At 51.1% G+C, this 19,762-nt stretch overlaps 1 protein-coding gene across 6 annotated transcripts in view; it reads right to left on the bottom strand.

The window, feature by feature from the left end:
- Window positions 1-18,723, bottom strand: part of SLC29A3 (solute carrier family 29 member 3) — a 41,273-nt gene extending 22,550 nt beyond the window's left edge. Inside the window, exons 1-3 of one of the 6 annotated variants that reach the window (XM_039872050.1) lie at window positions 18,627-18,723; window positions 15,109-15,410; window positions 9,960-10,010 (exon numbers count right to left, since the gene is read on the bottom strand). In XM_039872050.1, coding sequence (XP_039727984.1) covers window positions 9,960-10,010; window positions 15,109-15,410; window position 18,627 — 354 coding nt within the window. In that variant the 5' untranslated portion in view covers window positions 18,628-18,723. Of the gene's footprint in view, window positions 1-2,054; window positions 2,136-8,993; window positions 9,298-9,959; window positions 10,011-15,108; window positions 15,529-18,626 lie in introns of those variants that run through there. The other 5 variants (XM_039872054.1, XM_039872053.1, XM_039872051.1 and 2 more) reach the window with 5 other exon arrangements.
- Between the last annotated feature and the right edge of the window lie 1,039 nt (window positions 18,724-19,762).

Here is a 19,762-nt window from a genome sequence, read left to right as displayed (position 1 = left end):
CATAGAGGTACACATTTGGCGAGTGTTAGGAGCAGCAGCTTCTGATGTAGGGCAAAGCAGGGCAGGGATAGGGTAGGGAGACATTTATCAACATTCCACAAACCACTCTAGCTGAGGCTGCCTGCCTCACAGATGCACAAGCCCAAACACTGTCACTGTGACTGCAGCATGTCACTGGGATGCCCAGTGGCCAAGATAACCAGCCCACGTGCCTTCCCAGCAGCAAGCAGGGACCAGCTCTTGGGGTCTGAGGTTCCATAAAGATAGTGTCTTTCCTCTGTCCCAGTCCTTAAGTGCAGGGGACCTGCCTGGGCTAGCAAATGATGGGGTTTCTCTCCCCTCTGCCTGTTAACTTCTCTTCTCCGCGAACCCCACTGTCCATTCACCTGGGCATTTCCACAGGCCTGTGAATCTGAGTAGTATTAAAAAGAAAAAAAAAAGATTAAGAGAAAGGCCCTCACTTTTGTCAGCCACCCGAAATGGATGGACACGGTCTGCTGATAAGCACAGACCATGTTAAAGAGGATATTATAGCTGGGAAGCACCAGGCAGGCTTCCAGCTTCTCTCCCGACCGTGCAAAGCTGGCAAAGCCTCCTGGGTTGTGTGGGGGTAGGGCTCAAAACCCAGCCTGTGGACATACCCTGGCCCAGGGGTGCCTGTGCCAGTGGCCCCCCAGGTGCCAGGTAGGCATGGAAGAGCCACTTGTGGCCTGGACACGGGGCACTTGATTCACTTGCAGTGGAGATGAGAAAACTCATTTTCATTGGTTACACTCTGGCTCAGTTTGTGAACACCAGGAAAGGGGAGAGATGCTCTTCAAACACAATTTAAAAACCCACTGGAGCCAGCTGACCAGATGCGAGGCCCATTTTATGACGGGGAATATTTCCTCTCCACCACCATGCTGAGAGGCTCTGTGCTAAGCATCTCTTCTGGAAGAATTTAATTCTGGGCTCAGAGTCCAGGTAAAGAGGTTTCTTTGGGCAGGGAAGCCCCGAAATGAGCCCGTTTATCTCTGGCAGGCCCTGGTTAAGCTTCCTCTCCCCTGAATGCCATTTGGGCACTTTGAAATAAGTGTGGCAAATTAGTCACAAGCTGCGGCAGACTAACTCGGTGCTCGAGAACCTGGCGGCTTCAGCGAGTCAGCTTTGTGCAGCCCCCACCTCAAGAGCGAGGCAGCAGAGGCAGCCGGGCTCCTGCAGGGCCAGAGAAAAAGCGATTCAAGCCTGGGGGTTGCAGCTCGAGGCAGCAAAGCGTTACCTGGATCACAGGGGCATGAAATTAGCAGCAGCAAGCAGGCTGGATCCAAGAATAGTTTGCCATTGCAAACTTGCTATCCTCGGATAGCCAAGTTCTGTGGCCTGGGATGTTGCAGGGGAGGCACCCTCACCCTGGCATGGGCCAGTCATTCCTGGGCAGGCCAAGAAGTGAGCAGAGGGCAGGTGTCCCCACAAGCAATGCAGCTGAAGTCCTATCTGCCGGTGCCAAGGCCCCATGTTTGGGACACTGGTCCCAAGAAAGCTAACGGTGTGTGGCCGGGGGCATGGATGAGCTGAGGGCTAGCTGGGCAGGGTGGGAAGGGCGGTGCCCATTCCAGGGGAGAGTCAGGTAAGGGAAACAGGAATCCAGATCAACCTATGTGTGATGAGGTGGCCAGGGGCCCAAGAACAGAACGAAGCTGGTGTCAGAATCAGACAGGTAAACCCTGGAAATATGCTGGCCAGACATACCCAGCCAGACACTAAAGATATGGAATCCCCATCAGCCCTCTGATGCTTGGCAGGCCTTCTCCAGGCCCGGGCTCCCTGGGGCCATTACAAATCTTGCTCTTTAACAGCTGAGGCCCTCCCCAGCCGCAATCCTTTTTCACATCTCCTTTGGAATCCCCACCAGAGGATAAGCACAATTCCTGAAGTTTTCTGAAATGAGCCTCCCCACCTCCCCTCCCGTCTGCGTAAAGCTTCTGGGAGCACAGCTTCTTTCCTCTCGGCAAGAAGGTGCTCTTCCAACAGCCCAAGCTGGCTTCTTAGAGACTTGCTCCATGAATTCTCACCTTCCTTTCCTGCATTTTCTCTCTCAACCTTCATTGCTGGTCCTTCCTTCTCTTCTGCCTAAGAGGCTCACTCAGGTCTCCCTTGGGCAAAGGAAAAAACCCTCTTTGACTCTGCTGCCTCTGGCCAATAGACCCCTCCTTCCCTTTGCTCTAACTTCCCTAAAAAGGCAGCCCATGCCCTCACTGCTAAGGACTTACCCCTCCTCAGCTACTCTGGGAAACACTCCTTCCAAGGGTCCTCTTTGCAGCCCACCCATAACCAATGCCTGGTCTCAGTCTTCACGCTCCTGTCACCACGTGCCACCCCGTCTATAATGGGTCAACTAGTGTCCCCCCCAAAATTAATGTCTACCCAGAACCTCAGAATATAACCTTATTTGGAAATAGGGTCTTTGCAGATTTAAGATGAGGTCACACTGGATCAGGGTGAGCCCTAAATCCAGTGACTGGTGTCCTTATAAGGAGAGGGCATGCGGACAGACACAAAGGAAGACCCCTACGCGAATGCAGGGGCAGAGATGGGAGTTAGGGTGCCATGGATGCCAGATTGCTGGGAGGCCCCAGAACCTGGAAGAGGCAAGGCAAGATTCTTCCTGGAGTCTTTGGTAGGTGGAACATGGTCCTGCTGGCCCCTTGAGTTTGGACTTCTAGCCTCCAGAACTATGAGAAGAAAATTCCTGCTGTTTTAGGCCCCTGGGTCGTGGTGCTGTTAGGCAGCTACAGGGAACCACCACACCTTCCCTCCAGCGCACTCCACTTCAATGCAGAGAACCCCCTCCCCACATTTCTCAGCAGCTCAGTCTACCTCTGCTCTCTCTGCCACCAGAGGGGCCTCTTGAACCCCGTCCTTAGTTTCCTCCCTCCCTGTGCTATAGTCCTGGCCTTGGGAAGCTCTCTCCCCTGGTCTGAAAACCCCCATGCCTACATCGGTCCCTGCCTCCAGAACAATTTTCACTGCCTGCCAGGCACCCAGCCTGGGTGGCCTGCTGAGCTTAACTCCAAGCTCCCAAATCAGAGGCCTTTAAGAGATAAGCACTACCTCCCGAGCCTCCATGGCCAACTCTCCTTTCCTCGGTGCCCCCTTCAAGTTTCTTTGGTTGCCCCTTCACCTTCTCTCAGGTCAATCATGTGGGACCATGTCCCCACCACCTAACTATGGCTCCCGTTCCCACCCAACCCCCCAAGACTCCCCTCCGCTGGACCTGGATGCCAGCCACCCCCTTAAGTTCTCACGTCTCCCCATGCCTTCACTCAAGCTCCTCGCTGGGCTGCCACCCTCTGCTTCTCCCCCTCCAAGCTATGCCCAGCTGTCCTGTCCTTGTCAGCTTCGCAGGGCCCAGCTACTACGCTCACTTCTCCATAGAGCCTTGCCTCTTGCCCCCTCCTTGGAACTTCTAAGGCACTGTCTCCTCTCTTTTGGACCATTTTTGGGACACCTGAGGGACTCCAGTTTGAGTAAATGATGGAGCAGTTTCGGGTAGCGGGCTGAAGAGAGGTGTTTGCTTCAGAAGATGTAGGGACCTATAAAGGCCTCTGAATGGCAAATCGCTATGGTCAGTGCCAGGCACAGAGGGGTCACTTGGCAGAAGTGGGTGGAAAGACTGGAGGGGGAGAAGCAGGTGGCAGTGGCTATGTACTTATCCATTCATTTATTCACTCACAAAATATTAAAGGCAGTTGATCTTCTAGAGCTCCTTAACTTATTCAACAAATAACACTTGAACACCATATATTTGCCCAACTTGTGCTAGAGGCCAAGGATGCCATGGTGCTCTAGTGACAAAAGCAAAAAAAAAAAAGAGTAAACAGCAATTTAGAAAATAACAGACTGTAAGTTACAATAGATGCAATAACAAGAAAAATGAAATAATGGTTAAAATAGAATCTAATAGGGGATTGGCCAGGGTAGTGAGGCATGATCTCTTAAAGGAGGTGATGTCTGGACAGTAACCCAAGGATGAGCCATGTGAAGGGTGAGGGAAAAAGCTTTCTGGATAGAGAGAACAGCTACGGTTGGCCCTAAAGCAGGAATGAATTTGATGTGTTCAAGCAACTGGAAACCAAGTGATCCTGGACTACAGAGGGAGGGAAGGAGTGGGGGGACCAGGTTGGTGGCATGGGCAGGGCTGGGATGTCTGACTAGGGTCAGAGTCACTGTAGGATCCTAAACAGCTGAGAAACTTGGTACCAGCACACATTCACTAAGCCACACTCTGCTATTCTGAGTGCTTTTCACATATTCACTCGATCAATGCTCACAGCACCCCTCTTAGGGAAGATTCATGTTGCAGATGAGGAAACTGAGGCTAAGAGAGGTCAGGTACTTGATGAAAGTCACACAGCTCAAATCCCCAGAGCTTGCAACCTTACCTGGCAGTGAACGGACTCCCTATTTTATGTCTTAAAGAGATCACTTCTAGAAAACCAATAAGAGAGAGAGAGAGAATATCACTTTTGCAGCCTTCATGGAAAACTCATTGGACTGGTGACCCGTGAGGCTGAGGCCAGGGTGACAGCCACGAAGGGGAGATTTGGAGAGACTTGAGCCATTTGAGAGGTAGAAATGACAGGACTTTCTGACAGATTGAATGTCGGGCAGAAGGACAGAAAGAAATAAAGGGTAAACCCCTAACTTTTAGTCTCGACCAGTTTGGAGTAAGTAGGGTAATGCTATAGACTAGGCAAGGAAGGGTGTCTGCTTTGGTGTAGTCTGAGCATGCCAGGTAAAATACTGACCCCATAATGAGATTCCACACTCTTGAATGCAGAGCCTCGGTATATAATCCTGGGACAAGGATCTTCTTCCTGTGCCCTGTCTCCACGCCAGCCCAGCCCTGACAAACACTTATAGGTTAACTCATCATTCTGAATGTACTTGTTGAGCTCAATAGATATTCTAGTCACAGGGAATTTAGTCCAAGTTCCTGCTTCATGGAACTGATGGTCTGGTCAAGGAGACAGTCAGGAAATGCATAAGTAAGTAGATAATATGTCAGGCAGTGGTATTTGGAAGAAAAATTACGCAGGGCAAGTCCCTCTATCACAGATCTCAGAATACTAGGGAAAGAACCACAAGGAAAGGTCTAGTGCAGGGGTCAGTAACACCCTGCCCCCAAGGCCAGAGCTGCACCTCTGTTTTTGTAAATACTTGAAGATGGTCCCTGCCACTTGTTTACAGATTATCTATGGTGGCTTCTACTCTACAAGGGGAGAGTTGAGTAGTTGCAAGAGATCAGGTAGCCCACAAGCCTAAAATATTTACCATCTGGCCCTTTGCAGGAGTGTGCCAACCTCGGTCTAGTTTCTGAAATAAGGAAAGAGCCCCAAGTCACCCAGCAAATTTGAAACTGAGTCAGAAACAGAGCCCCGCTTGCCTATCATGAAGGGTGAGCACAGAAAATGGAAACATCATTTCTGTCTACCATTTCACCCCCTCCTCCGTCAAACCTTTGCCAAGCTCCCTAACAAGGGCCAAGTGGGCCTCTGATTTTCATCCTTTTTGTTCCCCCCATTCACCCTCAGGCTGGAACCACACAGTAGGCAGAGAAGTGGCTCAAAAACAGCAGAAAAGGAGAGAGAGAGAGAGCGCGCGCGCCCTGTAAACACATGAACAAGGGATCCTGACCTCTGAGGGGTGAGAGCTGATTCAGGGCTCAGTCGCTGCTGATGCCAGGGCCAGCCTGTGCTTCCTCTTCTGCAGCCTGACCATGTGGCCAGGGCAAGGAGGAAGAGGCCTTTCAAGAAACTCCCCATCCATCTGCATGGCCCTCGCCTGACTGGGCAGCTTCTGCAGCCCCCAGTTGGCCAGCATGAGTCAGCGTCCCAAGGCTGTTCTAGGGCTGACAGTGGGGGATAGGGACCGGGCTCTGTGGCATGTGGGTAAAGAGGATGTGGTCTGGGGGTGCTGCAGCTGCTCTCTGCAGAAGGAAACCCAGGAGAACCACCAAGAAGAGGGGTCCTGAGTAGACCCAGAAAACACTTCTTCACCCAACATGTTGTCTCCTCTGTGGAGAGGCTATTTGTTTTGGAGGTCCATACAGGTCAAAACCCACAAACCACTGGTTGCTACAGGCCTTGGGTGTACACACACACACACACACACACACACACACACACACACACACACCACAATACAAATGAAACACTGAGAGCACTGTAAGAGATCAGGCCACCTATCCTCCCAGACTCCTTAACTTTGTGGCACAGACTCCAATTTGGTTCTGCTCTCTGGGTACTTGCGATGATCAATCATGTTAAGAAGACACTTGAGCACTTAAGGCTCAGGCCGTGTTCTAATTTGTCGAGGAAATCGCCTCTGGATTCTAAGGACGAGTGCGGGAGGAAATAAAATCGAAGGCAGAGGGGGAGTGATCGATAGCCCAGGAGGGCCAGGGAGCAAGGTGAGGGAGGGGAGATGGGGCCATGAGCACGAGGGGAGAAAATAAAAAGAGAATTCAAGAAGTCTGAGGCCACCGAAGGCATGACTGACAGCGTTTCAAGTCGGGCTTTCTCTCTCCCTCTGCAGGACGCAGCAAGAGCTAAAAACAGAAGAAAAAGCCATCGTAGGTATATTTATTGGGAACGGCATGCTGGCTGGGTCTGCATTTAGAATCAGAGGGTGAACAAGGGAATAAAAAAAATGACTCACTTTAGATTCTAATTTTTAAAAATGATTTAGAGCAGCCATCCACACTAGCCCAAGCAACTAGGCAGCTGCGGGGAGGCACCTGCCCTCTCTGCCTGGTGGCCACTCACCCACAACCTCTGCGGGAAGCTTGGAGCCCCTTTCCATCCCTCCTGACTCCTAGACTAGCCCGCCATATCCTGTTCTGGGACAACAGGCTCAGATGAAATCTTGCTTTAATATGTCCTCGTGGTGGGGAGGAGGGATGTTTCACTCAGCACCATTCTTTGGAATGCTGCTCTTAAAAAGCAGATTGCTGATGGAGTCTATGCATCTTTTCCATTTGGAGAGATGTGAGTTACACTAGGAGCATCATGATCCATCTATATGCAGAACGGTGCACGTTTCTCAAGAAAGAGCATGTAGCATGAAGGAAGTTGCTCCCAGACACCTGCCCCCCCTGCCAGCTGGCCACGTCAGGAGCACATGGCAACAGTGCCCGGACCCACCCTGGCAGAAGGAACCAGCAGGGCAGGGTCTGAGAATCTGGGCATTTGCCAAGTGCCCCAGAAAATATGCTAATTCGGATACTCTTGGGTTGTAGCTCTTGTCTTTGTAGCCCTGTGGCACCAACAAGTTACTTATTGCCTCCATTTTCCTGCTCTGTAGAATGAGGGCAAAATGCACCTTCATGGCTGACTGTGAGGTCAAAGGCAAACAGGAGGAGCAGGGCTTTTCAAATTATAGGTTGCAACCTACTAAAGCAGGGGTCCCCAAACCCCAGGCCATGGGCCAGCAGTGATCCATGGCCTGTTAGGAACCATGCCGCACAGCAAGAGGTGAGTGGTGAGTGAGTGAAGCTTTATCTGTATTTGCAGCTGCTCCCTAGTGCTAGCATCACCGCCTCAGCTCCATCTCAGATCATCAGGCATTAGATTTTCACAGGAGCACTGGTCCCTGGTGCCAAAAAGGTTGAGGATCGCTGTACTAAAAAATATGAAATCCACTTAATGGGTCAGGACCAGAACTGTATATGTTCTTATCTTTGGCTGCCTTCTCTCCTATTGCTAAAGATGAACTTGTCTGCATGCTTTTCTGGGACCCCCTCCACTGTACACCTGAGCCCACGCCCTCCGCCTGTTCACGGACCTCACTCAGCTGTGCCTCCTGCTCATCCTAGCATCCATTTCACCCTCTCTACTGGGCCATTCACATGGGTGCACAAACTGGCTGCTATTCCTCCTGTATTAACAATAAAACCAAACCAGAAAATAGATACCCTTCTTGACCACATGTCCTCTGTGACCCCCGCCTCATTCTTCTAGAATGAGAGAGTTTTAAAGCAAACCTCCTAGAGAGTTCTCCAGGTGTGCCGTCTCCAGTGTCCCTCCAGTGTCCCTCCTCCAACCTCTCACTCATAGCCTTGGGTCCAGCTTCTGCTCCCTACCCCATAGTGCTGCCTCCCAAGGCCACCAAGGACCTATACAAGGTTAAAATCCAAAGGCAGACTCTCCATCCTCAGCCTGGGTGGCTCATAAGCCACTTATAAGATCAGCAAAGGTGATTGCTTGCTCCTCCTTGAAAACTAAAATCAGAGATTTTTTTTTTTTAAAGTATAGATACTGCTTCATGAAACTGTTGTTTCCATTACGGACATGTAGGTCTTGTATATTTCATCTAGGTGAAATGTGCACTGTGGTCAAAAGAAGTCTGAAAACATCTGAAAACAATGACATGGGGCAAAAGGTTCAGAGCGTGGACAACATGGATACAGATGGCCCGGTGTGCGTCCTCGTTGTCATTTACTTTGTGCCTGGGAACAAATCACCTACATTTTTTGAGCCTTGGTTTCCTGCTCTGTAAAATGGGTATAATACCACCTATCCCTTAGGGCTTAGGAAGGATCAAAAGAGATCATGAAAATAAAGCCTCTGGCACACGGAAGGTTGCTTAATACTGTGGAATTAAAGAACAAACCAGTGCCCTTGGCACAGTGGTTGGCACACGGCAAAGGCAGCGAATGTTATTAGGATTCGGCACAGTCCTCGCACAATAGCTACCAAGTAGGAAGTATGCAATAAATATCAAGAGCTTCCTCCCAGCTATACCTGGAGTGCTCTGCAAATGCTGCCAGGGGTCTGTGTGCACAGAGGCCCAGGGGTCACAGCGCTGGCCCCAAGCCACAAAGCAGGTGAGGTCACTGCTAGGATAGGAACGAATGATGTCCTGTCACCATGAGGGCTTCTCCTAGGCACCCCGCAATCCCATGAGACAGAGAGGCCCAGCTTTCTCTCAGGTTTTAAAAAGTAAATTACCCGTTGGTCACGTTCCACTCCCTGATCCATCATGGAGAGGTTACTGGCCGGTCTTCACAGTGACAGCAGAACAGAGAGGCAGAGGCCAGGATGCCTCCCTGAAGGGTTTCCTCTCCTGTTTTCATGGCTTCACTTTCTCTTGCTTGTGTCACCTCAGGTGCTAGGACATCTACCTCGGGGCCCAGGCGGCCCTACTGTTCCTTTCCCAGGAGCCTGGGAAAGGGGGAGGAAGAGGAAGATGGCTATGGAGCCCCCCAACTCCCACCAAAGGGAGCATTTACCCAGATGAAGGGTCAAAGCCTCTTCACAGGGCCATCACTGACTGGCGCAAGACTGCAGGCAGTCAGGGACAGCACGGCCACAGTGAGGAACTTACCAAGCCCGAAGCATTTAGTTTAGAAAAGCACCAGACCCTCCATCCACTTACTTTTGTAAGGGCCCTAGGGAGGAGCTCCACACTCTCTGAAATGGACTAGGCCAAGAAGAGCCATTCCTTGGACTTCTAATTCTCCAAGGAGGAAACACTCCCCTCCACTGCCAGCTTTGACAACTTACACTGCGGGAAGTTCTTCCAGAGGGCTCACCTAGGTCTTAAGTCTCTCATGATACAGCCTAAGCCCCTTCAATGGGCACTCTGGAGGCAGAAAACAGCTGCTCATTACCCCCACATGGTAACCTTTCACTGGGATCATATAGATGCATGCTGCCACACTTGGAGAGCTTAGAAATGCTTGCTCCCAGCCCCCTCCCTAGACTGCACCAGGATAGGCTGGGTAGTGCAGGCGGGTAGGCTTTAAAAGCTCCCTGGGTGGCTTCGGTGTGCAGCCAGAACTGAGAACACCGAGGGAGAGGGAGAGGCCAGGGAGCGTACTGGTTACCATTTGCCAGCAGATGACCCTGGGTCAGGGGCCTAAAGTTGAGTCTGTTTCTCAACCTAGAAACTGGGGATGACAGTAGCTAACTCACCAGGTCGTCCCGCAGATGATGATGGCAGGTCTGTTGGTGGGTGGACACAGGCTGCATGGCAAGGATTTCATAAAGTCAGCAGGTCATTGCCAGGACCTCTGATAATCTGTCTCCCAGTTTCCTCTTCTCTAAACTCGCTCATCCTGGTTCCTTTTAACCTTCCTCCCAGAATTGGGATGTCTGCCTTTAGTTATAAGATTAACTCCCGAGTCATGCTGTCCTGCTTCTTGGGGAGTGGGGGAGGGGAGAGCTAAGGGACTGGGCCAAGACTAAGGCGTCATAAACAAGGGGTGCCCTAGGCCCCAATCTGCTGAACCAGGTCAACCTGGATCGCTTCCGTACTGTAGCAATCCCATTTCACGTCTATGCCAACCTACCCGAAAGATCAGAACTCCTTTGGTGGTAGCTACTGTGACTCCCAGATCTTTTGTTCTCCTTGCAGAGCCACACTGCCCCTATCTTGGATTGGGGGCATGAAGCTTTCCTCCCCGGCCATATAATAGCTAATGCAATAAATATTTATTATGTGCTACTATGTGCTGTGCACTGTGCTAGAGGTTCTGGGGGCACAGGTATGTACAGTAAGAGCTGTATTCGCTGTCTCCAGAGAGCTAACTGTTTAGCGGGGGAGGCGCCCTTATCTGTGAAACAGGTATTGTCATCCATGGATAATAAGTTTCTGTCTCACGGGGTACTGCAGCCTTAAATGAGATAATAAGGACAAAGCACTGAGAGCGGCAGCTCCCCCACAGTAAACACCCAATATCACGAGTTGTATGGTGAGAACCTGATGGGGAAGTACAATGGGTGTCGGGGATCCAGACCCCACTGACGCTAACTCAGAAGAGTGGCAGCAGGGACGTTTCCCAGGCATAAAAGAAATATCTATCTCCTGCCCTGGCACTGGGCTGTTGGGGTCCCCTCTGGTCATGGGTTGGATGGGATAGCAATAGATTGTCAAGCCTGAGTCCTGGCCCTGCTGACACCAAGTTGGACTGTGGGGCCCACCCATGAACTAGCAATGTCCCACAGCCCTCTCAGAGAGGAGCCCTGAGCAGGCCAAGGTGTATGGGAAAAACGTGTTGGGAAGGGGCCCTGGAGGCCCAGTGGCAGGGAGTGACCAGGATAATGTATAGTCACTATCCTCTCTGGGGCAGAAAGGAGCCATTTTAGCTTACAGCCTCTGGCCCAGGAGCAGCAAGTGCAGGTCTGCAGGAGAGGCCACGTGAAGGGCAAGGAGACCTCACAGGATCAGGGATGGCGGACAAGCCCCAGAGCCAAGGGAAGACCTGGGGGTGGGGGAGCAAGGGATGAGGGATGCTGACAGCTTAGAAGCTGGGTCCAGAATCCAGAGACAGAGCCAAGACACCTGGTGGAAAAGGAGGCCAGACCAAGCGCAGGCTCTCTATAGGAAGAAGACAGCATCTGGCAGCGTCAGGGTGTGGGGCGGCCCCCGTCTCCAAGTCAGTCCTCTTTACACCACTCTCTGAACATCGCCAATTTTGTAATCATCTAGCCACTTAAATTCCCTACAGCTTTTCCTAGCTATGGGATTTGGGGCAGGTTACTGAACCTCTGAGCTCTGGCTTTTGTCTGAAAACACAGGGTTAATGAGGGACGATGAGTTTAACACCTCTGCCAGCATGTGGGCCCACAGCTGAGCTCGGAAGATGGCGGCCATCCTGGCTCCTGTCACACCATCTTTTCATATAAATTTTTCCTCATTTATGCCCTAATTTTTTTGGCTCTGGGTCTACAGGCCTGTGGTGGGTTCATTCAAAGTTCTTATTCCAAAGAACAAACAGAGACAATGGGGCAGGTGAACAGGATGCTTCTAAACCATCCCCGAACTGCTCCAGGCAGAAAGAAATGAGTGTGGAGGGCAGGTGACCTTGAAAGTGATATAATTTTGCGGGGGGATATCTGTGCAAACATTCCTACCGAGTCAAACTCCCTATCCAATGGTATCCACCACTGGGAAATATTAAAAGGAAAGTACAGAAAAAACAACATCAAGACCCACAGTCCATTGAGTTGCAGGTGGTCGCTGGAGACAGAACCATCTGACTTTCTTTCCTTCCCCCAAAGTTGCCCTCAGGTGACAGAGCAGACCAGCCGCCTCTCACAGGGAAATCCGAAAGAAAGGGGGAAAAATTGGGGAGGTGGGAGGCAGGAATGGAGAATTAGGCAAAGAAAAATGGCCCGCAAAATGCAGAAACGCCCCAGCATGCTTGCTTCCCAAACCCGGCCCATGAATCGAGGGGTGACAGGTCTCTCATCTCTGATGCCAAGAGCCAGGAGCTCCGGGCAGCCGCAGGTACTACATCTGCACCTGCCAGCACTTGGAAAGAGGCAATAAAGCATTGTAGCAGGGCCTGGAATGCTAAGTGCCTACAGCTGGGAAGGAATCGCCTTGCAGCGAGAGCAACTCACCACAGACGTCCACTGTGTGGCAATGTCCACTGTGCAAGGGCCAGCTCCCAGATACCTGCCTGCACTTCCGCTCCCACCCGGGGCAGCCTGCTCCCAAGGACAGGGGTGGGAGCAAAGGGCAGGTGCAGAGACAATCTAATCCTGGGGGCTGCCCTAGGCTGGTGCCGGCCCAGACAGACGGGGACCTTTGGGAGGAAGCCCAAGCAGGCTAGGTGATTTACTGAGGCCAGCAGAAAGCTGGGACGCCTGAGTTACTGGTAAATAAAAGTGGATCATAAAGCACTCGGCTAAGCCAGGCGTCTGGAAATACACCAAGCTGCATCCCCCAAATGATAATAACGATAATAATGTTTATACAGCATTTACAGCACTAGTGCCAGCCCCCGTTCTAACTGCTTTGTGTGCAGAGTAATTTACTTAATCCTCACAACAACCCTAAGAAGTTGCTGGTAGAATTATCCTCCTGTTACATACCAGGAAGACAGGCAGCACAGAGGCCAGCGAGCTAAGGACTAACAGAGGCAGGGTTGGAACCATGTTTTCCAGAGTCATGTCTAAGCCAGTGTTCCTCCAACTCTACTGTGTCTGACAGTCACCTGGGGGGCTTGTCAGCAAGCAGCTCCTAACAGCTGGCCTGGGGTGGGGCCTGAGACTCTGCATTACTAACAAGCTCCCAGGCATGCCTGGTCCGAGAACCATACCTGGAGTAGGAGGCTCTAAACTACTACACTGTGTTCCCATGACACCTATGTAGCTGCGGAAACGGGTTTATACTGCATTGCTCTGGCCTCTGGAGGCAGTTGTGAATTCCTCAGTTAACAGAAACAAGCCCTCACAGGGCGTCAGAATTAAGGGGCCTAATTCAATCAGAATCTCTGGAGTGGGGCCCAGACTGGGATTTTTAAAACACTCTCAGGGTGATTCTGATGTGTAGTCCTGGTAGAGTCCTTGAGACAGACAGTAGGGACACCTCAGTCAATGTGTCAGATTCATTCCTAAAAAACTGGGGAAAGTTCCTAGAGGTTAGTTAAGTCAGGGATTTCAAAGGTGCTTTCAGACAAGGGGTGGTGAGCCATCCTCTGGGCCAGTTGAAGGGTATGGCTAAGGTCTGCTAGGGTACCCTCTTCTTATCCTCTGGGGCACCCCTGGAGGAGAGGGGCAGCTAGCAACCCCTCAGCCTGGCACGCCTTCAGAGAGGCCCCCACTTCCCCATCCATAAGCTTTCATGAGAGAGCAGACACCAGCCTAGATCAACTTTAGAAATGGCTCCCAACAAAAGCTAACCAAACCTCTGAACTCTCTTGACCTGGCCGCCCCGCCCCCGCATCTTCTGCCTGCCTAGCCCAGTCTTAACAAAAATACTGCTGAGTCAGTTTACTGAGAATTCCCCCAACCCTGATATCTGATCTCCCTCAATATCCGATCACATTTCTCATCTGGGCCTTGGTATACATGTCCTTGGCCTGCCTTTAGCAAGAATCTCTCTACCCTTGGTGGCTCTTTTTGGTAATTTTCCACCAACTGACCCTTTCACTTGGCTCCCTGGCTATGAATCCCCACTTGTTCTTGAGTCAAGCCTTCCTTACCATTTTAACAAGTAGCAGAATAATTTTTTAACACTACCCCTGCCCAAGGGAAAAGTTGTCCCACAAAGTGAATTAGGCGTGGGTGGCAGGAGGGAGTTTGGTGCCACTGCCGACCAAATATGATTTAGACTCCTTGCCTTGGCATTCAAGGCCTGGGCAATTACTTTGAGGCCCAGGCGATCTCAAGCTTTATTTCTCTCATATGTGTACCCCACACACAACAAAGTTAGGTGCTTTACTGTTCCTCATACACACCTGAACTTCCTCCCATCCTGCCTTTGCCAGGCTTTTTCTTTTACCGGGACGTCTCCTCCCCATTCTTCTAATCCACCTGCTCTGACTCACAGCACTCTCTCCCTTGGTGAAGAGACTTCTTATCCCTAAGTCTTCATTTCCCCCTCCTCCATTACTACACAACCATCCATCCATTTCCCAACCTCCTTTGAAGCTCGTGCAGTCACATGACTGAATTCTGCCCAATGTGATGTAAGCAAAAGCAATGTGTGTTACTTCCAGGAGTGTTCTTATGCCTTTCTCCTCTTCCTATTTGATGTAATGGCTGGAGCTCCAATAGCCATCTTAGACTGTGAAGTGATCTTGAACATACAAACTACACATGGTGGAATAACTAAGTTCCTGACAACATAGAACATCATACCGGGGTTGGGCTGGTCCCTCTAGACTTGAACATGAGAGAAAAATTATCTTCTATCTTGTTTTAGCCTCTGCTCTTTTGGAGTTTTCTGTAACTCACAGCTCAACTTAATGGTATGAGATCCACCCTTTCAAACCCCTGGAGGAGGCACAGACATTGGATTCTTGGGTTTACTAAACTACACTGCAGAGAATCATCATTTGTATCTTCTTCCCAAGTTAAATAGTAAGTAATGTGAAAGTTGGAATTGTGTCTTATCCATTTTCATCTTGCCCTGCCACATGAAGCACGAGGCTTCATATACAATACAGGGCATTTCTTAGGATTGAATTGAATTCTTTCTATTATATTCCACACAGCATCCTAACCCGCATCCATGTCCTCAGCATGCCTCAGATCTTCCTGGAGTGGTGTACCCAAGTAAAGTTCCCCTTCGCACAATCCAGGCTGCCTCCCAGGAGGGTCATGGCCTTACCAGGATGTCTGAGTCCTCAGGTTCCTCTCCAGGGGCTGGGCTGGAGCAGTTGCGGAGTTTGAATATCCAGTACTCCTTGGCAGTGACAAAGAAATTCCATGGCAGTAGGCCACCAATGCCCAGGCTGAAGAAGATGATGTAGGCACCATTGAAGCGGTCTTCGGGCCTCTGCAGGCTGGGTGGCGGCGGGTGGTCCAGCAGCTTCTCAAGCAGCGCTTCCTGGTCAGCACGGAGAGAGCTGCTTGTGGTTCTGTAGGTGGAGTTTGAACTGTGATGAAAGTCATCCTCTGAGACAATGGCCACTGTTGGAACAGAGAAACAGAGACAGAGCAGGTGATCAGAAGCTGAAGCCAGGCACAGCTGGGGACTCATCCAGCCTACAAAGCTGACTATGCCCCCCACCATGTGGTCTTTGGGATCACCAAAACCTGCAGGGTTAGAGGGCTTCAGGTTTAAGGATCAGGGAGAAAGATGTCAGAACTATAAGTGACCTCAGCCTTCCTCCCTACCCCATGCAGGGCAACATCGGTAGTAAACAAGTGTGTAGTTGGCTGGGAGTAAGGTAGTGCAGCATAGTGGGGCTTATGGCACTCAATCCAGAAGGATAAGCCCGGTCTTAAGGCCTTCACATTTCTATGCAGACATACAAAAAGGAATTAGGACCTTCGACAGGCAAAGAACGCTCTCAACTCTTTCCAACTTTATGTGAGAAAATTAAAGAGCAGGAAAGTGTGTAGAATATACTACTATTTGTGCAAAAAAATCAGGAATGAGGTGTGTGGGGAGGAGAATACACACACATATGTGTATATATCCTCTGGAAGGAAACAAGAAATTTCCAATAGTTGTTGCCTCTGAGGAGAGAGGCTAGGGATGGGAAGGGAGGGAGCGTCATCGTATACTCTTTTGTGCCTTTTGAATTTGAACTATGTGAATGTATTACCTGTTCAAAAATAAAATTACAAATAAAAATAAAAGCATTCAAAGTAAGTAACATTAAATAAAAAAACAAAACCCAGTGTCTAGAGCTACCTCCAAAAACCAGTTTGAGACATCTAATAGTCCACTCCCTCATTACATTTGTGGGGAAACAGGTCCAAAGAATGGAAAGTCACAGGCCAGGTAAATGGTCAAGTCTGGGTTTACAGCTCCTGCCAGGGCCCCCCACTCTGTTCATCACATCCCACCCAGGGACAACCACTTCCATTGTGTGGTAGCTCCTAGGACAAAGGGAAGATTCTAGGTTGTCAGTAACTATTGCCTACATGGCCTTGGGCAAGTCACCATGTATCTGAGCCTCAATTTCTCCATCTGCAAACAGAGGAAAGCCTTTTTGCAATGGTTATATAACTACAACTGACTAGCAATGCCCGGCCCATGGTAGCAGCTGTTGCACAAACCTCACCATCTTCCCTGCCATCCTGGGCTTGTCACCTGGCTGGCTGCTGTATTTGGCTGCAAGGTAACATGCCTACTGCTATGCTCTATATAGCACCTAGGACTTGGGAGCAGTGGGATAAATGGAAAACACTTCCATAAAGCTCAGGATGGGACACTTTAGCCCTTTTTGTAGTAGCTTCCTCCCTACCCAATAAACCAAGAAATACATGCATCTCGGCTCACATAGGAGGCTGAGCCTTAATTTGGAGCATCAAGCCAGGCAAAATGGGTTTTTCTTCCCTGGTGAGATGAGAACATCCTGTCATATCGGCACAGAGCCTTATTATCCACTGTTTTAGGAGAGCCTCATAACATTCCCTGGAATTAGGCAGGACAGGAATTATTGCCTCCTTTTTCTCAGATGCAAAAAAGGAGGCCTTAAAGACATTTGACTTGTCCCACATTCAAACAGTAAGAATTTCCAATAAAGTTAAATCCAGCACTCATGCATGCCAAGATCTGTTGCCTAGCACTTGGGCCTCACAACAGCCTAATATGGTAGGTACTACTCTAAGACCCATTTCACAGATGAAGAGTGAGGCTCAGAAAGGTTGAGTAATTTGCCCAAGGTCACACAACTACCGAATAGCAAGAGTGAGGTTACACAGCCAAATAGTCTGAGGCCCACAGACTCGTTGGCCTCCCCAGGAGGAGGCTGTCTGGCAATGTGAACCAGTGTCTGCCAGCTCCAAGTATAGACTCCTTCCGAAAGGTCTTGTGGCCAGTGAGCTGTGAGCAGAGGTGAAGAGCTGTAGGACACCCTCATCAATGTTGGCTGAATAAACTCCATGTGGCCAGGATATTCTCTCCTATTGAGGAGGCATGTATCCTGGAGCACGCAGTCAGGAGGCTGCTGGATGCTGGCATTCGAGTCAGCAAGTCTATTTTCAACCCGCCTGGTTGAACAGAGCCTTGAGTCACAGGGCGCCCAGCACAAACTAACCAGACGGTGTGGGCACACACCCACACGCGTGCGCATATGCACACAATTTCTAAATTACTGTTTAAAAAATGTAAAAAGTATGACCCATGAAAGACAATAGTCAACGGGCAAGTGGTTCTTTCCAGGTGGTCCAGGTACAGGGGTGGGTACAGGGCCAATAGCTGGGTCACTTGGCCCACACTTGGCCAGGGACCATTTTCAGCTCCAGGCATTTATTTGTCCAGGACCATTCAGCCTTGACCAAGCTTCTGAAGGAGCCAGGAATTTTCTCTAACCCAGGTCACAGGCCAGAGCATTGGAGTGGACAAAGTCTCATTACTCTTTATAAAAGCTAGCTGCTGGCTTTCAGATTGAAAGAAAGAAAAGGGAAGGAAAGGAAGAGCCCCGGGGTACCCAGCACAGGCTGGATTAAACCTAGTGAGCGTCTCAAGCATCCACAAGAGCTGGGCCAGTTCAATACTGCTCCCTTTCTGGGTCACCTGAGACAAGGGACAGCCCCTACACAAAGCAGAAACTTGTGGGGCCTGGGGCCAGTGCAGACCACCGTCTGGAACTGGGTGCTGGTTCCGAAGAGGTTTCTGACTCTGGCTGAATCAAACTCCCCTCTGTGCCTCGATTTCCGAATCTGTGAAATGGGGTCAGAGGGTCTGGTGAAGCTGACATTTGGAAAAGCATCGCTGGGAAACACAGGGCGCCACCCAGAGGCCATGACAGAATCTGCCTTGGGGTTATGGACACCCACTCCCAACTTGAGGCTCCCCAATTTGGGCCGAGAGTCAGCTACCTTCTGGATACTTTAAGCTGACTTGTCCATACCCAGGACCCCCACATCCAGGCGGTGAGGTACAGTCTCAGGAAATCCACAAGGAGGAGGGAAGAGAATCTATAGAGACCCAGACAGAGGGAAAGTGAGAGAAGGGAAGGAGGGGGAAGAGAGCAGGGAACTTTGGGGAGGGGGACGCAGAGGGAGGCACCCAGCGGGAGGTGGCCGTGCTGGGGTCCTGAGGACCCCTGGAGCAGTCCTCGGGAAGGCCCATAGGGGGAGGCCGCCAAGCGCGGGAGCCCAGGCGGCGGCCGGGAGCTTGAATCGCTGGTCGGGAGCCAGACCCGCGCCCGACCTCCGGCCCGCACTTACTGTCGCCACCGCACCGCCGCCGCCGCTGCCTCCCCGGCCTCCCTGGCCACTGCGACTCGGGGCTCGGCGGGGCACAGGCCGAGCTCCGCCTCCCCGCCCCGCCCCGCCCCGCCCCGGCCGCCCACGCTGGCGTTTTCCGGTTTGCAAACTCTTCTCCTTTCATCCTCTCCCTGTGCTCCCGCGCCTGCGTGGAAGCTGCTACACGAACCCATTTCACAGGTGCAGACAATGAGGCGCCGGCCGCCAAGTGGACCGCCCTCGCGGTTGCTGGAGCGCGCGGTTACGCCGCGTCTCAGGCTGCTTCAAGGCAACCCCTCTTCACCTTGCAGCTGGGCCCCATCGTCTCGACCCTTCCCTTTTAGCTCCCAGAGTTCTCCGCGCCCCTCCCCCCAATCTCCTGCAGAGGGTCCCTTCTGATTGCACCCCACTCTCCTCCTTGAGCCTCCCGTCGTTCCCCCACCCAGAGCCACTTCAGGGACCCCTTCCTGTCTCAAAACTGCCCCTAGCCACCCAGCTTTTGCCCCTATGTCAAGCTTCCTTTGTGCCAGGTCAGTGCCATGATGGTTTTCCTGGCCACCGCTCTTTGTCTGGCTGAGGCACAGCAGCTGGGCTGCTGCCCACGGCCCTCAGGTTTACCCCGCCCCATCAGGCTCTCCCACCAGCTGCCAGGCCTTCCTGCCTGAATTACAGACCAAGGAGGCCTCTTACCCAACCCTTTCTTGGCTGTGCCTTCACACCCACTGTCACATGCCCTGAATGTCTGGAGTAGCTTTCCACCTCTTTTACAGATGTGAGGAAGCTGGGCTTATGGGAAGCCAAGATGGAGTGGGATGGAATACCAGATCTGTCTGGTTCTCGAACCCCTGCCCATGACGCCCCCCACCCCACAAGGGCAGGCTCAATACTGGGTGTTCTAGGGCAAAGTGCGATGGCAACCCTGTTTCATGGTGAGGCTCACAGAACACAGTGTGCTTCCTTTATTAAACAGATATACTGTGTGCCAGGCCCTGCGATGGGACCCTGTGATATTGTGACCTAATAAGAAATATACTTTTGGTCTGTCCCCAGTTCCAAACTGGAGAGCTTCAAAAAGCGTTGGAATTTCCTGATAGGGATGATTTGAGCATCTTTTGTTA

The sequence above is a fragment of the Pteropus medius genome, unplaced genomic scaffold, assembly GCF_902729225.1.
Source record: "Pteropus medius unplaced genomic scaffold, Ma_sr-lr_union100, whole genome shotgun sequence".
Classification (NCBI taxonomy): Eukaryota; Metazoa; Chordata; class Mammalia; order Chiroptera; family Pteropodidae; genus Pteropus; species Pteropus medius.
The sequence above is the reverse complement of the archived record's forward strand: the minus strand, read 5'-3'. Positions and strand labels throughout refer to the sequence as shown.